At 62.8% G+C, this 23,651-nt stretch overlaps 2 protein-coding genes across 10 annotated transcripts; one reads left to right on the forward strand and one right to left on the reverse strand.

The window, feature by feature from the left end:
- Positions 1 to 235: 235 nt before the first annotated feature.
- Rtp5 (receptor transporter protein 5 (putative)) lies at positions 236 to 4,791 on the reverse strand. The gene is made up of 2 exons (XM_047546735.1): positions 4,611 to 4,791; positions 236 to 1,946 (listed from the first exon to the last, which is right to left on the reverse strand). Exons 1-2 carry the CDS (start codon positions 4,766 to 4,768, stop codon positions 437 to 439), a joined length of 1,668 nt encoding a protein of 555 aa, XP_047402691.1. The 5' UTR covers positions 4,769 to 4,791; the 3' UTR covers positions 236 to 436.
- A 7,477-nt stretch (positions 4,792 to 12,268) lies between these two features.
- Pdcd1 (programmed cell death 1) lies at positions 12,269 to 21,276 on the forward strand. 9 transcript variants are annotated; one of them, XM_047545969.1, is made up of 5 exons: positions 12,269 to 12,407; positions 18,029 to 18,388; positions 18,778 to 18,893; positions 19,596 to 19,653; positions 20,071 to 21,276. In XM_047545969.1, the coding sequence occupies exons 1-5, from the start codon at positions 12,332 to 12,334 to the stop codon at positions 20,559 to 20,561; spliced, it is 1,101 nt and encodes a 366-aa protein (XP_047401925.1). In that variant the 5' UTR covers positions 12,269 to 12,331; the 3' UTR covers positions 20,562 to 21,276. The 9 variants fall into 9 exon arrangements, with proteins under 9 accessions (XP_047401925.1, XP_047401926.1, XP_047401927.1 ...); XM_047545970.1 differs by having other exon boundaries at positions 20,074 to 21,276; XM_047545971.1 differs by having other exon boundaries at positions 18,717 to 18,893; positions 19,502 to 19,653; positions 20,071 to 20,438.
- Positions 21,277 to 23,651: the final 2,375 nt, after the last annotated feature.

The raw sequence follows: 23,651 nt of genomic DNA on the forward strand, positions 1-23,651 counted from the left end.
GGGCGGGAAGGGAACGGGGCGGGGCCACACCCAGGCCTCACGCGCCGTCACCGAGGGCGCGCTGTGCCCTCCTGCGTGCCCACTCCCCACACCTCCGCGGTCCTCACGGGCCTCCGGGGGAAGCGCACAGGGGGAGGGGGAGGAGAGCGCGCCGCAGGCATGCCCTCCACCTGCCGAACCCCGAGGCGCCCCCTCCGTCCTCTTGGGAGCTCTGGGGGTGGCCGGCAGGCTTTTTCGTTTTGCTTTATTGGAGTTTGACACAGACACACACGATAAACTCCTGGCGCAAATGAGCACATCTCAGATCACTCACAACGTGAACCCACTAACCAGCAATGGAGTCAGAAAGAGGACGGACCGGGAGGCCTGGCTGGCAGCTGTGTGGTCTCAGAGGAGGGTAGCCACATGGCCGCCAGAGCGAGCCGCCGGCTGACCACTAGAGGCCCCCAAGATTCAGCCTGTACATGCACAGAAGCCACAAGATGCAGATGGTCATGGACACGCAGATCCAGAAGTCCTCGGACGGCTCCGTGCGCCGCCTTCGATGGGCCCTGCGGGAGCAGAAATCTTCCTCCCGGTGGGTGCAGCTGGACTTGCCAGGCCTGGACCTCAGCCGTCGCTTCTGGTAATAGCTGTAGGTGATCAAGCCATTGCTTTGGGCCGGGCCGGCCGGGTAGCTGGGACCCTTGTGATTTATGATACCGAAGACTGAGAAGGGTATGGTGATGGAGCCCTGGCTGATGGCCACGGGGCTGGCTGCTCCACTCTCCAGAGGTGGGACATGGCCAGCAGTAGCCGGATCCTGGCTCCCTCCCTTCTCTTCAGCCTCAGCAATGTTGATGAGAGAGTCTCCATGCCTGGCATCTCCAGTAACAAGGAAGGGGAAGGTGACGGAGCCCTCCCCCCTGGCAGTGGGGTCCTGAGTGTGGGTCTCTGGAGGGGGGTTCTCCCCCTCGGTGACAGTGCTCTGCCCACCGCCTTCCTGCCCTTTGCCCTGGGCGATGTCAGAGACCATGTCCTGACCTCTGATGATGCTGGCTAAGAATGAGGGGAAGGTGAGGGAGCCCTCCCCATTAGCCATGAGGCCAATGATGTAGGCTACCAGGGGTGGGTCTCCCCCAGCAGTGACATGGCCATAGCTGAAGGACACCGGGCCCTTGCCCTCAGCCATACCACTGGGGCTGAGGAAGAAGCCCTGGCCCTTAAAGAGGAAGCCCCTGAGTGCGAAGGCCTTCTGCATGCTGCCCGGCAGGCCTCGGCGGTGGAAGATGGGGGCCCTGATATCCAACGGGATGCCTTTGTGCTCAGACTCGGCCACAGAGCTCCCAGATAGGCAGAGGGAGCCCTGGCCAATAATGGGTGCTGGAAGGGAGCCCTTCTGGCGGCCACCAGCAAGAGAGAAAGGGATGGTTATGGTGCCCTCACCGCCACCCAGGAAGCCGTCACTCTCGGGGGACAGGTTCTCACTGAAGTCAATGACCAGAAGGGGGATGGTGGCAGGTGTGGGGCCATTGATGGGGTTGAACAGCTGCTGGCCGCTGGCCACTGTGGCAGAGCCACTGCCCTGCACAGCGGGCCTGCCCTTCTTGGCATCGGCGCTCTTGACCATAGGCCCCCTGGCAGGGTGGGGCACCTGCTGCAGGAAACAGAGCCCCAGGGCGCAGGCCTCGCAGTCCCCGAGGAGAACCTCTGCGTGCTGCCCTGGGTGGCCGCGGTCCCCGTAGCATCTCCACAGGATGTGCAGCACCAGCTTGCTGAGGAAGCTGTGGACGTCAGTAGGGCTCACCTGGCACTCTGCCCCGGTGTCCAGGGGGCACAGCCGGCACTGCTGGCCCCAGACACGCATCCTCACCAGCCCCCGGCCGCTGCCCCCATTCCACCACAGGTGGAAGAGGACCTGCAGGTGGGCAGAGCGCCAGGTCCAAGGGCAGCGGCTGCACTGGAGCCTGTGGGGGAAGAGGGACAGGTGAGGGGCCCGGGCTGCTGCTGAGGCCCCGCCGCTGGGCCTCGGTGCTGTGCTGTGCTGGGACCAGACTGCTCGTCTGCTGGCGCCTCCCGGCCCCTGGCCCACGTCCCACTCAAACCTCAAACCTCAAACCTCCCCCACCAGCAGCCAGACCTGCACCTCCTGCCTGTGCACGAGCACCAAGCCTCCAGAGTCCACACTTGGGCAAAATGCAGGCCGGACCCCCTTTGCCTTCAGCCCCACGTTCTGAAAGACTGAGGAGAAAAGGGTCACCGGCATGCTGCCAGGACTCCGGGGCCTGTTCCTGTGGGGCTCTTGCTGCTGGCTGAGCCCTGTATGCCACCAGGACTCCGGGGCCTGTTCCCGTGGGGCTCCTGCTGCTGGCTGAGCCCTGCCTGCCACCAGGACTCCGGGGCCTGTTCCTGTGGGACTCCTGCTGCTGGCTGAGCCCTGTATTCCACCAGGACTCCGGGGCCTGTTCCCGTGGGGCTCCTGCTGCTGGCTGAGCCCTGTATTCCACCAGGACTCCGGGGCCTGTTCCCGTGGGGCTCCTGCTGCTGGCTGAGCCCTGCCTGCCACCAGGACTCCGGGGCCTGTTCCCGTGGGGCTCCTGCTGCTGGCTGAGCCCTGCCTGCCACCAGGACTCCGGGGCCTGTTCCCGTGGGGCTCCTGCTGCTGGCTGAGCCCTGCCTGCCACCAGGACTCCGGGGCCTGTTCCCGTGGGGCTCCTGCTGCTGGCTGAGCCCTGCCTGCCACCAGGACTCCGGGGCCTGTTCCCGTGGGGCTCCTGCTGCTGGCTGAGCCCTGTATGCCACCAGGACTCCGGGGCCTGTTCCCGTGGGCTCCTGCTGCTGGCTGAGCCCTGCCTGCCACCAGGACTCCGGGGCCTGTTCCCGTGGGCTCCTGCTGCTGGCTGAGCCCTGCCTGCCACCAGGACTCCGGGGCCTGTTCCCGTGGGGCTCCTGCTGCTGGCTGAGCCCTGCATTCCACCAGGACTCCGGGGCCTGTTCCTGTGGGCTCCTGCTGCTGGCTGAGCCCTGCCTGCCACCAGGACTCCGGGGCCTGTTCCCGTGGGCTCCTGCTGCTGGCTGAGCCCTGTATGCCACCAGGACTCCGGGGCCTGTTCCTGTGGGCTCCTGCTGCTGGCTGAGCCCTGCCTGCCACCAGGACTCCGGGGCCTGTTCCTGTGGGCTCCTGCTGCTGGCTGAGCCCTGCCTGCCACCAGGACTCTGGGGCCTGTTCCTGTGGGGCTCCTGCTGCTGGCTGAGCCCTGCATTCCACCAGGACTCCGGGGCCTGTTCCTGTGGGGCTCCTGCTGCTGGCTGAGCCCTGCCTGCCACCAGGACTCCTGGTCCTGTTCCCGTGGGCTCCTGCTGCTGGCTGAGCCCTGCCTGTTACCAGGACTCCGGGACCTGTTCCTGTGGGGCTCCTGCTGCTGGCTGAGCCCTGCCTGCCACCAGGACTCCGGGACCTGTTCCCGTGGGACTCCTGCTGCTGGCTGAGCCCTGCCTGCCACCAGGACTCCTGGGCCTGTTCCTGTGGGCTCCTGCTGCTGGCTGAGCCCTGCCTGCCACCAGGACTCCTGGGCCTGTTCCCGTGGGGCTCCTGCTGCTGGCTAAGCCCTGCCTGCCACCAGGACTCCTGGGCCTGTTCCTGTGGGCTCCTACTGCTGGCTGAGCCCTGCCTGGGGAGCTTGGCCAGGTCAAGGCAGCCTGGGGTCGGGCAGGTGAGAGCCAGAAGCTGGACCTGGTGTGGCTGCTCAGCAGTGGGGTGCTGGGGTCCACATCCCAAAGAGACTTGTCAGCCGAGGAATGAGTCAGGCCAGAGCAGGCCCGGCCCTGCCCTGCGTCACAGGTGATGGGAACAGGGCAGCACTCGAGGGTCGTTCCCGGGCAGACCTGCGCCTGGGTGAGGCCCCGTGAGCACATGCATGCCAGCCTGCTGGAACAGCTCTGCTGGGCTCTGGAGGGGCTCTCAGCTCAGGCCCCAGAGTCACTGCTGGCCCACACCTGAAGAGGCCAGGACCCAACACACAGGCAGGCAGCTAGGGCGCCGGCTCAGAGGGCAGAATAACCCCTCCCTGCCTGGTGTCCCCCAGAGGCCAGCACCCCGAGAGCCTGAGTGGCCCGGAGCCTGCAAGGAGTTGGACTGCCCACACCCCCTCCCTAGGCACAGACGCCGTGGCGCAGGGCGCAGCCTGATGCACTGAGGCCATGGTTCCTGACGCCCAGCCCCTCACCAGCAGCCCAGGCTGAGAACAGCCCTCCTTTCCCTTGCCGGATGCCCGTGATGCCCACAATGCCATGGCAGCACCACAGAGGCAGGTGACTCATCTGTCCCAGGGCAGAGCAAGCCAGGGGGCCAGCGTGAGCAGAGCAGTGACCATCCGGGCCCCACCAGGGCCCTGGCCTCAGAAGCCCTGGGGCCTACGCTACACAACTGCACCCACGTTCCAGAAGGGACAAGGAACTCCCGGCCCCACCCACCTGTTGGGGACTAGACCAGGGAGAGAAACCACTTTCCCTACCACAGGGTGCCCACACCCAGGCCCCCTGCAGCCTGGCCTCGAGACCAGGCCCGCCCAGAACTGGGGGGCACCTTCAGCCTCCCCCTCTCCTGGACCTCCACCACCGCTCAGCCGCACCTCGAAAGCCCCTTCAGCTGGTACTGGAAACCACCGCCCTCCAGGTCCCCGGCGACCAGGCTCTCCTCAGGGTGCAGAACCCAGACGTCCCTGGGCTTCCTCTCGGCCATCAGCCGGGCGAAGGTGTCCGCCCACACACGCGCCCCAGCCCCGTCCATGCTGCTGCTGGGCTCCGTCCGCAGTGCTGATGCCAGAGGGACCAAAGGAAGCCTCCGCACACCAGGCGCTGTCCAATCCGCTGCCTTGGCAGCAGCACAGTCTCCATGGCAACGGAGAAAGGGGAAGCAGAAAGGAAAAACAACGCGTGAAATTCCCTGGGTCCCTCCCCAAGGTCAAGGCCACGTGGCCTCTCCTCCTCCTCTTCTCTCCTGGGCGAATTAGCGTGGGCGCCCTTACAGCACAGGCCGGAGCCCTGAGCAGCCGGAGCCGGCCCCGCAGAGCTGTCTGGCACTTTCCAGCTCGCACTGTGCGTGAGCCACTGTCCCGCCCGTACTGCGGGCACGCAGCCTGAGAAAGAGAAGCACTGCGTTCTTCCTCGGCACTTTCATTGGTGAGATACTTAAGATTTGCACAGGTACGGGAAGGCACCTTCTCGATTATTACCAGGAAGGAGAAGAAACCCCACCCACTGCTTCCCTACCCGGGTCCCCAGCCTGGCTGCCACCTCTGGAGTTCTGCTCCTGCCTCTCCACAGGGGCAGCACCCTAAGTGCCCGGCGGGCTGCCTTCGAGCTTTGTCCACAGGGAACTCCAACTTCCCGGGCAGTTTGTGCTTGTGTTTGAGATTCAGTCTGTGCCTGACAGTAATTGGCCTGACCACAAGGAAAAGCAAGTTGAGAAAGGAGCAGGCCTCGGCTGGACACAGTGGGAAGGGCCAGGCCAGTCAGGCAGCCCAGCATAGAGAGGGCCTGGGGTGACCTTCGGTAGCTGCTGGCAGGCAGGTCATGAGCACCCGCTCAACGTCCAGAAGCCTTGAGCCCCCGGGTTCCCTGACACCAACCAGCAAGCTCTCCCAGCACCTGCAGGCCACATCCCCATTATCACTGGGGAGAGGTGTCCCCAGCGCGGCTCCAGAGGAGAACCCCAGCCCCTCAGCAGGCTGTGAACAGGGCCCTGCAGAGGTCCGTGCCACTGTGCCACAGGGTCCGCAGGGTCCACCGCCGTGGCCAGGGGCGCCCTCTTGGCAGAGGGAGCTCAGTGCCACAAGCTCTTCCTTGTGCACGAGCCAGGTCCCTGCAATGGGCTCTCCCTTGCCAACCTCCAAGGCTGCACCTGAGGAGCAGGTGCAGGGACCTGTGCGCCACTGTCATCAGCACCCAAGGGACACCAGGAGCTCAGACCACCCTCACCTCCCTGCGGACTCAAGATGAACCTCTGCACCAGCTCGGCTCCTCTGTGCCGCACCTCTGCCCCACGCCCCTCCTTGGCTCCCCGCTCCTCTGCTCCCGCTCCTCGCCCCTCTCCTCCACCCCCTCTCCTCCTCTCCCCTCACCTCCCCTCTCCTCCTCCTCCACTCTCCTCCTCTCCCCTCACCTCCCCTCTCCTCCTCCTCCACTCTCCTCTCTTCACCTCCACTCTCCTCTCCTCTCATCTCCCCTCTCCTCCTCCTCTCCTCTCCTCCCCTCCTCACCTCTCCTCCACCCCCTCTCCTCCTCTCCCCTCCTCTCTCCTCCCCTCCCCTCCTCCTCCTCCCTTCTCCTCCCCTCTTCTCCTCTCCCCTCACCTCCCCTCTCCTCCTCCTCCACCCCCTCTCCTCCTCTCCCCTCCTCTCTCCTCCCCTCCCCTCCTCCTCCTCCCTTCTCCTCCACTCTCCTCACCTCCCCTCTCCTCCTCACCTCCCCTCTCCTCCACCCCCTCTCCTCCTCTCCCCTCCCCTCTCTTCCTCCTCTCCTCCTCCTCACCTCCCCTCCCCTCCCCTCCCCTCTCCTCTCTTCTCCTCCCTTCCCCTCCTCCTCCTCTCTCCTCCCCTCTCCTCCACCCCCTCTCCTCCTCTCCTCCCCTCCCCTCCTCCGTTCTCCTCCCCTCCCCTCCTCCTTCTCCTCTCCTCCCCTCTCCTCCCCTCTCCTCCACTCCCTCTCCTCCTCTCCCCTCTCCTCTCCTCCTCCTCCTCCCCTCCCCTCTCCTCCTCGCTTCTCCTCCCCTCCCCTCCTCCTTCTCCTCTCCTCCCCTCTTCTCCTCTCCCCTCACCTCCCCTCTCCTCCTCCTCCACCCCCTCTCCTCCTCTCCCCTCTCCTCTCCTCCTCCCCTCCCCTCCCCTCCCCTCCTCCTTCTCCTCTCCTCCCCTCTCCTCCTCCTCCACCCCCTCCCCTCCCCTCCCCTCCTCCTTCTCCTCTCCTCCCCTCTTCTCCTCTCCCCTCACCTCCCCTCTCCTCCTCCTCCACCCCCTCTCCTCCTCTCCCCTCTCCTCTCCTCCTCCCCTCCCCTCCCCTCCCCTCCTCCTTCTCCTCTCCTCCCCTCTCCTCCTCCTCCACCCCCTCTCCTCCTCTCCCCTCCTCTCTCCTCCCCTCCCCTCCTCCTCCTCCCTTCTCCTCCCCTCTTCTCCTCTCCCCTCACCTCCCCTCTCCTCCTCCTCCTCCACCCCCTCTCCTCCTCCTCCTCCACCCCCTCTCCTCCCCTCCTCCTCCTCCTCCACCCCCTCTCCTCCCCTCCCCTCCTCCTTCTCCTCCACCCCCTCTCCTCCTCTCTCCTCCCCTCCCCTCTTCCTCCTCCCTTCTCCTCCCCTCCCCTCCTCCTTCTCCTCTCTTCCCCTCTTATCCTCTCCCCTCACCTCCCCTCTCCTCCTCCTCCACTCTCCTTTCCTCACCTTCCCTCTGATTCACTTCATCTGTCGCTGGGTCCTTACTGTACCATCTCTCCTCCACCAGTTCATCCATTCTGTCTTCATCCTGGTCCAGTCTGCCCTCAATCTGACAAGTGAATTTGTTGTTGTTGTTGTTGTTCTCATATTGGAGTCTTTTTGACTCTTTTTCAAATATGTGGCATTTTTCTGCCTTACAGCTAAGTGAGACAACAACATATAAGATGAAACCTTTGGGATATTCTCTTGAGAAGGCTCCTTAATTTGGAATCGGATAGTTGGGTAACCCACTTTCTTCATTTCCCTTTCACTTTCTTTGGTTTGTTAGTGAAGAGATGATGGCTGGTGCTCTAGCAGCCTCCTTAGCCAATGAGGTGACCTCCAGGCTAGAAACCTTGTGTCAAAGGAGCAGAGGAGCAGGAGCTTGGTCCCTGGCACCACTGTGTCACTGCTCCCTTCTGCCTGCCCCCCCCCCCCGTATTTCCTCTTCAAGTGATAAGTAAACCCACTGCCACTGCTACCAAAGCACCAAGTTTCCCAGAATCTCCACCATGAACCTGGCCCAAACCACCCTCCGATCCACCAGGACTGACCCTCAGGTTGTGGGCTTACGTTTCAGTTCCAGAACATTGTGGGAACCCTGTGCTCCTGAGGAGGTCTGCAGATAGGTGCTGCCCACCCCCCTCACAGCCTTGGCCTGGGGACCCCATGGCGTGCAAACCGCCCCCCCAGCTGTCTCCTTACCCTGCAGGGCTAGCCACCTTCCCAGGTTCTGAGTTCAGGAAACAGCTTTGGGACTATGGCTGACCACACACACCAGAAAGCCACGTCAGGTGCATCTGCGACCCAAAGGGCAGGGACGAGGCGTCTGACAGTCCACAGCAGCACCACCAGGTCTCTGCAGACCTGTCCAGACTTTCAGACACCCAGGGCCCACTGAGGAGCCAGGGCCATGTGCCTCTGGCCACCTGCCCGTTTGTGGCCACAGACCCACAACCCAAGTGCCCAAGGCTACATCCAAGCTGGCTGACACACTGGTCACCAGAAGCGCTCCCTTCTTTACCAGGAAAGCCATAAAGACAACTGCAACCCCCACCCCAATGCCCCACGCATGTCGAGAGCCTCGGCTGTGGTCCAGCCTGGAACCGGGCATGGGGGAACCCTCCTCGGGCTGAACCAAGTCAACACTGGACTCTCCAAGTGGAGCCAGGCGTGGGGGGACCCCTCCCTGCTAGGGGCTCACAGGTTGGGAAGTGCCAGGACAGGGCATGAGTGGACCATGAGAAACAACCTGTCTGGGAAGACTCAGCCCCACTGGCCCTCCGGGAGGGGAGGCCTAGTGCCTGTCCCAGGCCTCCACTCCTGGTCTTGCTCATCCACCGGGGCCAGCTTCTGAGCGCCACTATGCGCACCTACGCACGTCTGCACGCACATCACGCACACAGAGACAGACCTACACACGTCTGCACGCACATCACGCACACAGAGACAGACCTACGCACGTCTGCACGCACATCACGCACACAGAGACAGACCTACGCACGTCTGCACGCACATCACGCACACAGAGAGACCTACGCACGTCTGCACGCACATCACGCACACAGAGACGAACAATCACGTGTGGGCATTTGAAGTGGGAATGGGCACGGGAACCACTGAGGAAGTTCCAGGAAGTTTCAGAAACAACCAAAGGTGGGTAGGACTCTCCTGCCTCAGTAACAGCCAGGGTCCTCCTGCTTGCAAGAAACTGGAAAGGTCCCATTTGGCTCTTAAATTTGGTTCATAATTGGGCAGATAAATTAGCTGCTCTTTCTTCAATTTCTGGGAAATGTTTCAAAAACAGAATAGAACAGAAAGTTTTTATTTGCAAACACTATTAACCATTTCCTGTTCCAACCTCAGACGAAGCTGTGAATCAGGCTGCTGCCTGGGCCGCAGGGCCCGCAGGCCTCACTCTGGGCACAGCAGGCCTTGGGTCAGGGGTGCTAGCACTGCCTCCCGTGAGCAGCAGTTTCAGGACGACCCACCGCTTCCTGCACTTCCCCTGGCCTGTCCCCTGGCTGCAACGCTGACTCACGGTGTCACGACCTGGGAATCGGGCTCTCCTCTTCTCACACTGGAGGATGGGAGGCCCTCCCAGGCAAACGTGTGGAGATCTGGCTTCAGGAAGCTCCGGCCAGGTTGTGAGGATTCTGTCAGTGGTCCAGCCAGAACACATCGCCCACCTGACCAAACAGAACAGACGCCACCCCTAACAGCCACACTGCAGAAGTGAACGGGTCCACCCGGACCACGCGCGTGAACACCGCAGCTTCACTGTGTCGCCAGAGCTGCCGGCTGAAGACCAGGAATCCTGGGTGCACACAACACATGCTGGTTCAGTGCTGGAAGGGACCAGAAACTGAGCCTGAGTTGGACTCCCAGGGAGGGGTGCTGTGTGGCAACCCCGGTGAGGAAACTAGCCAGGGGGCCCAGGAGGAGGGTGTGGGTGTCCTCAGGGGCAGGGCGCACACGTCCAGCTGAGACAGCGCGACTCACCGTCAGCTCCCACAGCACCGAAGCCTCTCAAAGTGTCACTGACAAAGAGCAGAACACACCAGGACCAACCTACCGTTTGTCACAACCCCAGGAAATCTACAGCTACCTCAAATGCAAAGAGCAGGTCCTCGACCAAAACACAATTTGCTCTAAAGGCCCCTTCAACTGAACTGCCTCAGACTGTGTCCCCACCACAGCGGGCAAAGCCCAGTTATCCAAAGGCTGGTCACACCTGTCAGGGAAGAGTGACCAGTGAAAGATGGGCTCACCCAGGAAGGGTGGGAAGAGACCCAGGGAGGGTGGACGAGACTGCTGCCCTCCCCGCCAACCCCGCACAGGAGACTGCGAAGGAGCAGGCTCTGCTCCCTGTGGTCACTGTGTGGACGACGGGAGGAGAGGTGCTGTGGGCTTGTGTGCGCTGAGGACTGTTTGGGGAGGGTACGGTGTGGGGTGCAGCCCCACCACCCCTTACCCAGCCTGCTCCCAGGACCCTGCTGCTCTGGCCCAGGTCGGCCAGATCCCTGCGCCTGCTTTGCCTGCCTGCATGTCCTGGGCCCCCAGGCTCAGACTGCGAACCCCAGCATCCCCCAGGCCTGGTCTCCATGTCTCTTGGGGACTCCAGGGAATGGAGGCTTGAGGGACCACGCAGGACCCGTCAGGCTACGGCCCCCACCCCTCCTCAGGAGCAGGATGGAGTAGCTGAGAGAGGGGCCGGGAAGGCGAGAGCAGGGGAGGGTGGGAGAGGGAAGTGGAGGAAGGAAAGGAGACGGACTCCGTGCCCGGCGGCCCCGCGCTCGCTCTCGCTCGGACAGCTCTGTCCCGCAGGGGCGGGCGCCTCGCGGCGTCGCTGCCGTCAGGACCGAGCTGAACCCGCGGACCTGGCACCAGGCTGGCAGGTTTCCGCCCCCGCGCCGACCCGCAGCTGCGCGGCCTCGCCGCCGGGCTGACGCGCTCTTTCCACCGCCCGCTCCGCCTCCTCCGAGCCAGCCCGGCCGGCCTGGCGCGCTGCCAGGCGGTTTCCAGCGCGGGTTATTCCGGGCGGTGAGACCCACGCGGCCGCGCCTCCATCAGCAGCTTCTGTTTTCCACTGCGCCAGGGCTGCCCGGAGCAGGGCGCAGGCCCCAGCCCTGTCCCCTCCGCAGCCACGCCCCTCTCCGCGCCCCTCCTGTGGCCTCCCTCCTGTGGCCTCCCTCCTGTGGCCTCCCCTCCCCCATTCCATCTCTTGCGGGGGGGTCCAGCCCTGGCCGGTGGGCGGTCCTAGGTGGAGGGGTCAGCCGGTGGAGAAACAGCAGAGACACCGAGTGTTCTGAGGCTGAATCTTTGTTTTTCTGCCAGTCTTTTTATACATTTTTTTCTTTAGTAATGATTATATCATTTTACGGTTAGTTCAAAATAAAAAAAAAAAACCTTCAAAGTACGATCTCTGCTTCTTCTCAGAGTACACATTCTTTCTATATGATGGCTCAGGTCAAAACAGCCTTATTTCCCAGCTAGATTGAAACAACCTAGTCTCCCAGCTAAACCGAGGGCACTGTGACCTGTTAACTTTAGACTTCCAAAGCAAATATGTCACTAGATTTTCTGAGAAATTACCCCCACCATGAACTCCAGTGTTTAACAGTGAAAAGCTTTTACTATTATTAACAGAGGGCAGAGAAATCAACTTATAGTTCATATTTAGTCTATTCTATTTCACTTAATGGTGGACTATAATCTTATTTTGATTCTCAAAGAAATAAACATAGGAAAAACACAAATTATATTTATGACTAACCTAAATATTTTTATTATGTAAAGTATCTCTAGACTCAATTATTAAAACTAGGAAAGCAACAAAGGCTAAACACTGCATCCAAGCTCAGAGTAATGCCTCTCTATCCATCTATATTTAGAAATTATTATACTAAAGCAATCCCAGGCTCCTTTTAACTCAAGCATAGCTACAATTGTTTATTTTCATATATTTTATTTATGTATTACTACTAAATTTTTATTATATACTCTTTTGTGTCCCAATACAGTAAAACTTTCCCAATGTTTTTCCAATAAGTTTCTAATGATATATTGATTATTAATATTAAAAAGCAACTATACATGGAGACATGCCACCCCTATGGCCCCCAAGAGGGAGGATGAGCTTCCAACAGAACCGTGTCAAGGATAGGATCCTCTACTCCACAGAACCCCGTCTAGTCGGAGTGGCAGGAAATAGATGCGGCAATCTCTCTCCCCGCCCACGTGGAAGTGGAGGAAGAGGGGGCGGGGGCCAAGGGCAGGTCCCCTCCCTCCTACCTGACCTGGGCCGGTTTCCCTTCCTGCCATCTCTGACTGAGCTGCTACGGAGGCCTCGGCAGTTGGTGGAGGCTCGGGCTGGCACTCTGGACATGCGGGTCCAGGGGGTGCCCTGGCCGCTCGCCTGGGCAGTGCTGCAGTTGGGCTGGAGGCCAGGATGGCTCCTAGGTAATGGGGCCCTGGGACATGAGGTCAGGGTGGGGGCTGAATCAGGGCTCTAAAGGGACTGGCACCCTTGGCTACTGTGGTAGGAAGGGTGTTTGGTGGGGCCAGGCCCCCAAGGGGTCATGCGGACCCTGTGTTTGGCAGGTGAGGCTCCCACTCTGGCCTCCAATTTGGCCCTCCTTGCTTTCTGGCGGGCAGAACTCTTGTACCAACTAAGCTGGTCTTGAGTGTGGGATGCAGCCAGCACCTTCTCTGGAGAACCATGGTCAGTCTGGCCAGAGCCCTAGGCCTTGGCCACTAGGGTCCTGTGTGTCTCGTCTGCGGGGCCTGGGTGTGGCTGGAACGGCCCCAAAGCGCGGATTGATGCTGATGCTTCCCTAATACATCAAGAGGGTGTCTGTCCCAGCGCCCTGACCATCTGTCCTCCGAGCCCTCATGGCCCAGGAGGTGGCCTCACTGGGGACTCTGGGCAGACTCCAGGATGCTTGCCAGGGGGCCCTCAGTGACCACCATGAGCTCTGGGGAGGTGGAACCCTGGAGTCCAGCAGCTCCAGCACTGAGCCACATACAGGGCAGCCCTCCGTCCTCCTGCCCACAGTGGAGGAGAAGGGCCCCTCCCAGGTTGCCCTTGACCCTTTTGTGCCACATTTCATCCCCTTTAATTCCCCAGGCCCAGGCCAGCATCTTGAGAAGGGGGCTCCTAGTGCCAGACGCAGGATTGCCCTCTGGCCTTGCAGGACCCAGACGAGGTGACGGGCCTGGGCTGCCCTGACCCCCCTCGTGCCCAAAGGCCCCTCTCCTGGGCATGGCTATGAGCTGGTCCTCGGCCTCCCCCTCAGAGCACGCCTCTCTGAGAAGGCCGGTGGGTTGCTCTCAGGCCTTGGAAGCAGCAGACCTGGAGACGGTGGCCAAGGGCCTGTGACCAGAGAGTGGCCCCTGGGGCCTCCTGGGAGCCCAGCAGAAGGGCTGTACCTGGTCTGGGACAGGGACCTGAGGGGTCGGGTGGCTGTAAGTCAGCCAGTGGCCCCACACACAAGCCGCGCTGGTGCTTGCCTGCACCCCACAGCGGAAGAGGGGAGGCCGTCTCTGCCTCCAGACTCCAGCTCCTGCCCGAGGATTCTCAGCGGTGCTGTGCCCCCGTCCCCCACCAGTAGCCCCAGCACAGGCCCTCGTCAGGGCAGCGTCCGGCTCGTCCTGCCAGACGTGTGGGCCCCTAGATGTCTCGCTCCTTCCTCGTGGACTCTACCCACAGTGGCCCTGCACCTTCCTACCCATGTCGTGATATCCCAGACCCAGGGGGCGGCAGGCCCTGTCCTGGGAAGTAAGCCCTGAAGTCCAAGGGACGAGACGGTGGCAGGCCAGAGCCCCTCTGCTGTCCCCGCCCTGCAGCTCAAGGACACCAGCGCCTGCCTGCGCCGCCTGAGACTCACCAGACCCTCTGTGAAAAGGGCCCAGCCCGACCTGGGGCGCTTCTTCGGGGGATTTTTTTGGTTTTTGTGGTGCTGGTGATGGAACCCAGGGCTTCACACATGCTGGGCCGGTGCTCTACACCAAGGTACCCCGGGCGAGTGATATTTTGAAGTCAGACTTGTCGATTTGTTGTTGATTCTGGAAAATTCCGTAGGAAAGAGTTGAAGCACAGCAACGTGGCTACTGGTCCCAGTGCTGCTTTGGTTGGTCGGCCAGGCTGCTGGGGTGTGCAGGACAGGAAGGTAGTATCTGGCGGTTCTAGGGGGTCTCCCACGGCAAGTGTGTCCAGGCCTCCCTCCAGCCCCTGGGCTGGCCGGCTGCCTCCGGGGTCTTTGGCTCTGGAAGCATCTCCTGAGCTGCCTCCTTGCGTGTGAGTCTCTGTGCATGTTCCCCATTGAGGGCCCGCCCTGCTCCACAGTGACCGGGTCCTGACGGTTCTGTCAGCCTCCCCGTTCCTGGTAAGGTTGCCTTCTGTGATGTGGCGCTCAGGACCCCAGGCGTGGGACCGGGAACAGACCACCCACAACTCCCTGCCACCCGCATTACGGCCAGTTTTTGAATCTCTGGGGTGCCCAGCCAGGTCCTCTGGGGACACCCTCCACACAGCGCCCACCAGGACGCAGCGCAGGAGCACCCTGACTCACACGCCATCCCCAGGGCACCTGCAGCTGTCTGCTTTCCCCGAGGGGGGCTGCATGAAGGCTCTGCAGGTGTCCCGCCACCCTCCTGGCTCCTGGGTGCTCAGAGTCCAGGCGTGAGGCCTTTGCCACGAGGAGTGGGTGAGGACTCTGGTAGCTGGTGACTGAGGTCTGGCCAGGGTCTCGCAGATGCCCTCAGGGATCCCATGCAGGATAGATGTTCCTCCAGGCACAGGGAGGCTGCTTCTTTCCCCTCATGGTGAATAAGAGCCGTGGGGGTTCTGGGGGCCCTGGGCCCGCTCAGTAATGCTCTCAGCACCCCAAATGGGTCCTGCCTGAATAAGGCGTGAGGTGTTGGCTCTGAGAGGTACCTTCTCTGGCGGTGCCCCCAAGACGGACAGCCTGACCGGCCCTCCAAGGCCTCTGTGGAGGCTGAGTCCTTGACACCTGGACTCTGGGATACACTTGAACGCTCCACAGTCCTGGGGTGGGAGCCCCAGGTAGGCGGGACAGGGCTGGACAGACAGGGACACCATCCCTGCTGGGAGTCCCTGGAGCTGCTTGAGCTCCTCCCTCCAGTCCTAGACCCCTTGCCCAGGCAGGCGGTGGGCAGAGGGGCTAAGCCAGGTAGCTTTCTGTGTGGGTCCCCAGAGGGGTCCCCAGGGCCTGTGTGGAGGTCTGTGGGTGAGGGGAGGGAGGGACTCAGAGAAAGGCCCGGGCCCTTTATTGCCACACAGGCTGCAGAGCGAAGGGTAGGTCCCTCATCAGTTTCTGCAAACAGACAACATCGAAATCCTTGATTACCCAATTAAGGACAATTAAGGACAGCAAGGGACACCAGGAGGTCCAGAAGGCTGCCCAGGCTCTGTCCCTGTGCTGATCAGACAAATCCCTTGGTATCCCAGCACGGCCCAGCCTGTGCCCAGCTGGTGCAGGGCCACCTTCCTCCGTCTGTGGGGTTGAGTGCCTGGCAGCATGTCTTCTGTTCCTGTGCCCTGGCCCGGCCCCCTGGAGTCCCTGACCATCAGAGCACCATTCTGCTTCAGCAGTCCCCTGGTCAGGCAGCTCAGAGCAGCAGCAGAACACCAGGGCCAGCCCTTCCCATGGAGCACAGCCTCTTGCTGGCACACCTCAGCAATGTTGGCCAGCAGCAGGGACCTTCCTGGGCAGAACCAGGCAGGCCACCTGGTCTAGGCCAGGGCAGAGCCCACAGGACAGGCCCAGGCAGTCACAGTCCCCTGTGAGAGAGAAGATGACGCAAGTGACTCAATTGTCTCACGTGCAGGCTCAGCAGCAGGCGAGGGCCGGTGAGGACAGGCCCTGAGTCCACCAGCAAAGTCCTGCAGGGTCTTGCCTGGGCAGCCCTTAGCCATCCCCGGGATGCAGGTGTGCCCGCAGGCCTCAGCCATCCAGGCGAGGGGCAGGTCCCACCAGGCAGGATGACAGGAACCAGGCTGCACAGGATGGGGCAGGCTCCCAGACGGTGGGGCTCCCTGGTCTGGTCCAGGGCTTCCCACGAGAGGGCATGGGAATCTGCCTGGAAGCTTTGGTGGTTGGGCCTGGGTGTGGCCATGGATTTGGGGAGCCAGGTGGGAAACCCCAGGTTTCTGGACCCAAAGGAAGAAGGTCACAGATGTGGCCACGCTGCGTGAAGGGAAGGAGGGCCCCTGGCCCCGGGCAGGTGACACAGCCCCACCAGCAGTAGCACTCCCAATGCCATGTTCCTGCAGGTAGCTCGTGCAAAATCTCAGTCCAGCTTCGTGGTGTTTATAAAGGTTTCCTCTGAAGTTCCGTGTGTTCTCCATCTGGAGCGTGGCCAGTGGGTGTCAATGCCACTAGGGTGCTCCTGTGTGCTGGGCTGCTGTGTGTGGCCAGGACGCGGGTCGCACAGGTAGGGCCACCTGCTAACAGGGAAGCCCACCTACAGGGGCTATCCCCGCTCTGGCCTGGCCTTTCCAGTCCCCTCAGCCTCCTGATTACCTGGTCATCCTGGTGCTACAGAGCCACAGGACTGGAACACGGGCCCCTTGCCCAGAGCTACCTGGGCTGCAGCCTCAACACTCTGGACAGGGTGCGGGGCCCCCAGCCCGGGAGGCGCCCTAGCTCAGTTCTTGGCTTGTGCTCACCTCACATCCAGCTAGCACTTGACTGGGTCTGCAGGGCCCTCACCGTCCATCCACGGCTGTGGTGCAGTCAGCTGCCCCTGGCTGGGGAGGAGGTGCGCTTCTCAGCAGGGGTCTGATGGGGGCCTCAGGAGCCCCCCACAGGGGTGGCTGCCACAGCCCTTCAAACACCCTGATTCCAGACCCCTGTCCACCCTGTGCCAGGCAGCCTCATGGTGGCTCACCACCCGTACCTGGCCCTCTTCCTCCTTGGACCTCAGCCACCTTGAACCCGTCACCTCAGAGGCCATCCTGTCCCTGGAACGGAGGGACTGTAGCCTGGCAGCCTCACTCTGCCACTGTGCGGGGAGCACCTGGGATGAAGCTGGGCCTGCACGAAGAGGCAGAGCCAGTGGACTTGTGAGCAGGACAGCAGCAGAGGACGCAAACTGAGGAGGTGTGGGTGGGTGGCCGCAGGGCCTTGTCCCAGAGCTGAACTGCTGGGCAGTGCCCTGAGACGTGTGTGCAGAAAATTCCCTCACTGCACGGAGTCGGGTCCAGAGCAGCTCAGCCTGCGCTTCATCCCTCAGGGCCTCACCTGCCCACCGTACATCAGGGCCACAGGCTCCACCGCCCAGAGGGTCTGCCCGTGGGGTCACGCCCAGCACGTGTGAGCTCAGCCATGCTCCCTCCTGTCCATTGGGGCTGGGAGGCTGCTGGGTGTCACGTGGCCCCACAGAGGAGCACTGCGTGCCAGCGGGTCATGCAGGGTGTCCCCACGGGGCCCTGGCAAGACACACCAGCAAGAGTGGGGAGCCCAGCCCTGAGGCGCCCACTTCTGTCTGTTTGAGCACAAGGCCCAGTTGATCTCTGGGGGCCCCTTGCTGTGACCTCCAGTCCCAGGGTCTTGCTGGAAGACATGAAGGCCCCACACTGCCTGCTGCTCAGGGCAGCACTGTCCATGCCTGGTGTTCTCTGGGCCAGGGCACACCAGAACCAAGCCTGCCAAGGAGCCCTGGAGAGTCTGGGGTCTTCAGCGGAAGTCCCTCCCCACCAACTCAGCATCCTAGTGACCCTACACAGGTCCAGCGCAGGCCACCCACAGGCCAGCACCCACAGGGCACTGGCAACCTGGAGTCCACAGAGAAAAGGGTCAAAGTCTTTAGGGGACTGAGTCAGAGCCAGAGTGCTGGGCGGAAGCCCCAGCCTGGGTCTCAGAAAGTCAAAGGAACAGCTCCGTGCGGGGTGAGCGTCTGCTGCTCCCAGGGGCAGGGAAGGCTGGAGACAGTGGGCAGGGTACTGCCCAGGGACTCCCAGCCAGGGAAGGCTGTGCAAGCCACTCTGTCCCGACAGGCCAGGGGAGGGTCACGGGCTGCCAGGCCCTTCCTCACGCGGCTGTTTCTGTCCATCTCAGAGGCCCCCAGCAGGCCATCGAGCCTCTTCAGCTTCTCTCCGGCTCAGCTCACCGTGCAGGAGGGAGCAAACGCCACTTTCACCTGCAGCTTCTCCAACTGGTCAGAGCACCTGGTGCTGAACTGGTACCGCTTGAGCCCCAGCAAGCAGAACATCAAGCTGGCTTCCTTCCACAAGGGCCTCAGTGAGCCCGGCAGGGACCCCCGCTTCCAAGTCACCCGGCTGCCCAATGGGCTCGACTTCCACATGAGCGTCCTCTCAGCACGGTGCAATGACAGTGGGCTCTACCTCTGCGGGGTCATCTCTCTGTCCTCCAAGGTGCAGATCCAGGAGACCCCAGCTGCAGAGCTCAGGGTGACAGGTGAGGGCCAGGCAGAGCCAGGGTAGGCAGCACCTCCTGCCTAGGGACCCTCCAGACTCAGTCACGGCGCCTGACGTCCCCATTGCCCTCTGGAAGCACCCAGCCCCATGTGCCTTTGAGGGAGGGCAGAGCCCAGGGAGGTGGGCAGGGGGCAGGTGCTTCCAGAGTGAGTTGTGCTTGGAAGCCCCCCCAAGGTGCAAGGCAGGGCAGTGGCCATCACCATGGGTCTGAGTGGACACTCCTCAGACCTTGGAGAGGGCCGTGGTGCCCATGAAGGCCTGGGGACACAACATGGGTGTCCCTGACGCCTGTGCCTTTGGCCCTCTAGACAGGGTCCTGGAGTCCCTGACACTGGAGCCCCCCACAGCACACCCCCGTCCTTCGCCCAGGCCGGCCAGCCAGTTCCCAGGCCTGGCTGTTGGTGTCACCAGCGTCCTGGTGGGTGTCCCAGTGGTGCTGCTGCTGGCCTGGATCCTGGCCACCACCTGCTCCAGGGCCATGCCAGGTAAGGCCTGTCACAGCTGCCACTGTCCTGCAGAGGCAGAGCCCGGCTTCTGCCAGGCCTTCCCCCCGCTCTCCCCGAGTGGCTTCTGTCCCCAGCTCCCCCACACCCTGGCCACAGTGAGGGCCTGTGGTTACCACAGCCCACACAGCTGGTCCTCGATGAACCACTGATGATGAGAGTCACCTCCGGGGCTGGAGGCAGGGGTGGAGTCTGTTCTGCAGCCCCAGCCCTGCCAGCAGACACTGCTGGGTCACGCTGTCCTGGGCCCGGTTCCTCGAAGAGTGACGTGATGCCAACCTACAGCCTGGACAGAACGCCACATGTCCTGAGCAGGAGCCGCTGGGCCGCTGCCCCTTCTCAGTGGCCAGGTCCCTGGGCTGTCACTTCCTGAGGGATGCTCACTGGGCAGCCACATGCATGCACAGCATCTCTGTGCAGCACCACCGGGCACTTGCAGCATCTCTGGGTCTGCCTCACTGCACTGGCGGGGGGCAGAGGGAGGCCTGTCCCTGTGGCAGGCACGCACACCAGGATCCTCCACGCAGCGGGGGCTCCCAGTCAGTGCCCAGGAAGGAAGCCATGGCGCCTCTCCCGGGACATCCCCACAGGGCCTGAAAATCCCCCGGGTGTGCTGAGGAAGTCCCAGGCAGGGACCCCGACCAAGGCCCTCTCCTGGCAGGCTGACTCTGCGTCTGCCTCCAGATTCAGAACGTGTTTCTCCGCAGAGGCTGGAGGAGCCGGAAGCAAAGAGCAGCCCCTGGTGAGTCTGGGTCCCCTTCCCCGTGAGCGACGCTGCCACCAAGGCTGGTGTCCAAGGGCCTGCAGGGCCGTTTCCTCCCAGGTGCCCGGAGCCACACGCTGGGTTCTGTCTGCCTCTGCCCCAGGGTGCGTGGCCCACAGGTGTGCGTACCTGTGAGGCCATTGCTCATCCTATGCTGGGCAGAAAAGAGCTAGAAAAGTCACATTTTGGAATCCTGAATCTACAGGAGTGCCGAGGAGAGCTTAGAAGGGGAAGCAGTCACAGAGGAGGCTGCCTCTTGGGGCAGTGTGGGAGGGCCTTCAGGCCCAGGGCGGCAGCTGGACACACCTGCTCAGAGCCCACAGCGTGGACTTGGGTCTGGGCTGACCCAGGCTTCCCGATGAGCCTCTCCAACACCCCCTTCCTCTCTCCATTGAGAAGGAGGAGGCCACAGCCGTGCCTGTCTTCGCCCTGGACTACGGGGAGCTGGACTTCGAGTGGCGAGAGAAAACCCCGACCCCAGAGCCCCCTGCCTCCTGCATACACACCGAGTATGCCACCATCGTCTTCCCCCCGTCCCCGGGCCGCAGGGGCTCGGCAGACAGTCCCCAGGGTCCCCGGCCTCTGAGACAGGAGGACGGACACTGCTCTTGGCCCCTCTGACCACCAGCATCCTGCAGACCTACTGCAAGAGCCCCGGGCCAGTGCCCCCTGAGGAGGATGCAGAGCAGCAGGGACCTCCTGGGCCGAGCCGCCTGGGAGGTGACCACCCGTACCCTGAACCAGCCTGCCCAGGCCCTTGCAGGGATGCCAACCTCCATGCTCTCCACAGCTGGCAACGGCAGGCCCACTGTCCCCTGATGGGGAGTGCTGGACGTGACCAGGGCTGCAGGCCTTGCGAGACCGCTGGCCAGAGCCCAGTCTTCTGAACCCTGTCGCCTCGGTCGCTGTGACCTCCGCAGCCTCACAGGGAGCCCATGCCTGGAGCTGGGGCCTGGTTGCAGACTGCCTGGGGCAGGCTCGGGGGCACCCTCCAGCAGGGGCGTCCAGGCGCATAGCGGGCGCAGCCCTGAGGCCACCGTGGAGAGGCGCTCCCACAGATGGGCCAGGGCCACCGCTCGCTCGCGGGGCGTCTCAGCACAGTGAGAAGAGCTTCTGCAGCAGTCGGGGTGGGGACACGGCCGCCTCCGGCCCTGCAGGGCCCTCCCGTCTCACGCACAGCTGAGGCCCGCGCAGCCAGCGCACCAGGAGTGGGGGAGAGGGAGGGCGGGGCCCTCAGCACCCTCCGCTCACCCCAGGGCTGCGGCTGCTCGCCTGGAGGACAGTCCCATGCCAGCCAGACCAACACGGGCCCTCCCAGCCATGGGGTCCCAGCAGGATGGGTGGGGCAGTGGGCAGGCACCCGGGTGCCCAGCTGCCCTCCTCCGGAGTCCAGTTCTTGGCTCTCATTCACAGTGTTTGTTTTTAGCAGGTTTTGGCTGGACTCCCAGCAGGGGTGGGCAAAATGGTTCATGACCCCTGTGCCAGGTGCCCCTGCTCTTGTGCCATCTGGGGCAGGCTGACCAGGGCCCAGGCTGACCAGGGCACCTGTGCCATCAGGGCTTGGGGGTCTGGGGCATCATCATTAAATAATGACCAAAGGCTGAGGCCACCGTCCTGCTCCTGGCACTGGGGGCGGGGCAGGGCGGGCTGGTGGGGCTCACGGTGGAGGAGGGTACTGGCCCTCCCAGGGCCTGGCCTGAGATGGCCCCAGGAACACGGCAGCCTTCCTGGGCCCTCACCTCTGCTCACACAGCTCCCCAACCACCATGGAGACCCCACATTCCACCCACGACCCTTCCCAGGCCCCACATCCCCCAGAACCAGGCTCCTCGCTGGCAGAGGTGTCCCCCGAGCCTGCTGGTCCTTTTCAGGCCCCTGTGACCCCTACCTGGGCATGCCCCCAGGGCTCATGGCTGCAGAGTGGGTGGACACGCCAGGCCACAGGAGGGGCCAGGGTGACTCCCCACAGCGCGAGAGTGTCAAGGACTCTTCCTGCTCCATGCTAGGCCCTGGCTGATGACAGGCCAGCAGGCCCCCAGCCCGTCCTGGCCTGCGGCCCAGGTCCTCGGGTGCTGCTGCTACCCACCACTCAGCCCTTTGAGCTCCTCCTGAGCCCACTGCCCTGGGTCCTGTCCGCTCAGTGTTCCGTGGAATCACGTCCAGGGCAGGCAAGGAGGCCCATGCTCTGGGGACTCCCGGCAAGATGGAGTGTTGTCAAGTGCCAGGCCTCTGCGGCTGGGAGACCGCAGAAACAGCTCCCACACACTCATTGGCAGTGTGACAAGAGAAGCTGGACGCAGACATGGTCTGTGCACAGGACACAGCCCTGGGCGTGGACTCTGGGCCTAGGCACGGCCTTCCTTCCCGCGTGGTCTGCAGACCCAGGGTGAGGGCCCAGTTTTCTGGAACTGTAGCGTCCACCTGGGATAAGCCCGACTGCTGGGCGGCGAGCCTCGGAGGGCAGCCAGGGTCCAGTGCAGAAGAAGGGGCAGAGGCAGACACTTCCTGAGGGCTGGCGTTGCCACTGGGGAGGTCCTAGTCCTGCAGCCCTCGCCACCTCCCCGGCAGAGGCAGAGGTGTGGAAAGGCCTGGAGGGCCCCAGCAGCCCACAGCACCCTGCCAGGCGAGCTCAGCCCAGGTGGGAGGGTAGAAAACCTGAGCATGCAGAAGAGGCATCCTAGGCAGTCCCAGGGAAGGCGCATCACAGAGACCAGAAGGTCCGGGGTGCCAGGGCCACGCGTCTGCAAAGCAGGACAGCAGAGCAGGAGCACAGCCTTCGGGTCACAGCCCCTGGGTGTCTGAACTGGCCGCATGCATGGGCGAGGGTGTCACGCGTGGACCGGAGTGGGCGTGCGCGTGTGCTCCTCCCATGCTGAAAGGACTTCAGGTTAATGACCAGTGCAGACCAGGCCGGTGCGGCTGAGGGAAGTGCTTGCCTGGCTGAGCCCTGAGTCCACCCAGCACTGCAGACCCACATGACGAGAGGTTGCTGGCAAAGTCTGGAAGAGCTGGGATTCTGAGGGTCAGGGTGCAGCCCGCGGCGTGGGGAGGGAGGGTGGTCCTACCCGGCAGTCTGGAAGCACATGCCCTTCCTCACTGGTCCCTGTGGAAACACCTCTGGGTGACGGGCAGCCCTGAGGAGTGACTGGGCCACTGTGCTGGACCTGCCAGTGCAGGTGAGGTCACCCAAAGCTGGCCCAGACCCCCTCCAGCTGGGGAAACCCAGCACCGCAGGTGAGGAGCCCCTGACTCAGCAGAGTACAAGGGAACAGTGACAGCTCACTGTCCCCAAAGGAAAGGAGCAATTAGGGACGTGTCCAAGCTGAGGCCAATCTGAGGATCGGAAACACCAGAATTCTAATCAGATTGATGAACACACTTTGTGTTTAAAAGAGCGTGGCTCAAGTCAAGGGTCAGATGTGGAAGCCAGAGAGAAAAGGAGAAAGGAGGAAAAGGTCTCATGGAAACGACAGTTGAAAAGAAGAAAAGAGACGAGGACTCTGGGCAGCCTGCCTGGGGCGGGCCACTTGCGGTGACGGCGCTCAGATAAGAACCGAGAGCGGCCCCGGCCAGTCAGCACTTCCACCGCCTTCCCGCCTTCCTGTAAAGCGCTGCTGAGAGCCACACTCATTCTTTCCGCCCCTCGCTCTGCCTGTGCGTGATCACACCTGGCTGGGTGTGCCACCCACCCACGCTTCACAGGGGGGTCTTCCCTGTGCTTTGGCAGAGGCTCGGCTTCCGGGGGTCCTGAGTGGCCCGTCCCCAGGGCCGCAAAGAGGCTGCCCAGGCTCTGGGGTCCTGCTCAGGCTGCCCAAGCCTGCCTCTCCTGTGCCTCGGTCCTGCTGTTCCACCCTTCTCAAAGGACACTGTCTCAGTCCCTCTCTGCTGGGAGCCTGAGGTCCCGTCCTGTTGGATCCAGGGCGACCAGGTCTCCAGGTAGAGAACCTGCAGGGGCCTGAAGGCCTTCGCCCTTGGCT

The sequence above is a fragment of the Sciurus carolinensis genome, chromosome 3 (genome assembly GCF_902686445.1).
Source record: "Sciurus carolinensis chromosome 3, mSciCar1.2, whole genome shotgun sequence".
Classification (NCBI taxonomy): Eukaryota; Metazoa; Chordata; class Mammalia; order Rodentia; family Sciuridae; genus Sciurus; species Sciurus carolinensis.

Bases quoted from the DNA above. Each gene is read 5' to 3' on its own strand.
- Rtp5 (XM_047546735.1), bottom strand. From the start codon at position 4,768: ATGGACGGGGCTGGGGCGCGTGTGTGGGCGGACACCTTCGCCCGGCTG. The intron at 1,947-4,610 runs GTGCGGCTGAGC...CTTCCCCCACAG, and splicing joins CAGCTGAAGGGGCTTTCGAG to GCTCCAGTGCAGCCGCTGCC.
- Pdcd1 (XM_047545969.1), top strand. From the start codon at position 12,332: ATGCGGGTCCAGGGGGTGCCCTGGCCGCTCGCCTGGGCAGTGCTGCAG. The intron at 18,389-18,777 runs GTGAGGGCCAGG...TCCTTCGCCCAG, and splicing joins TGCAGAGCTCAGGGTGACAG to GCCGGCCAGCCAGTTCCCAG. The intron at 18,894-19,595 runs GTAAGGCCTGTC...GTCTGCCTCCAG, and splicing joins CTGCTCCAGGGCCATGCCAG to ATTCAGAACGTGTTTCTCCG.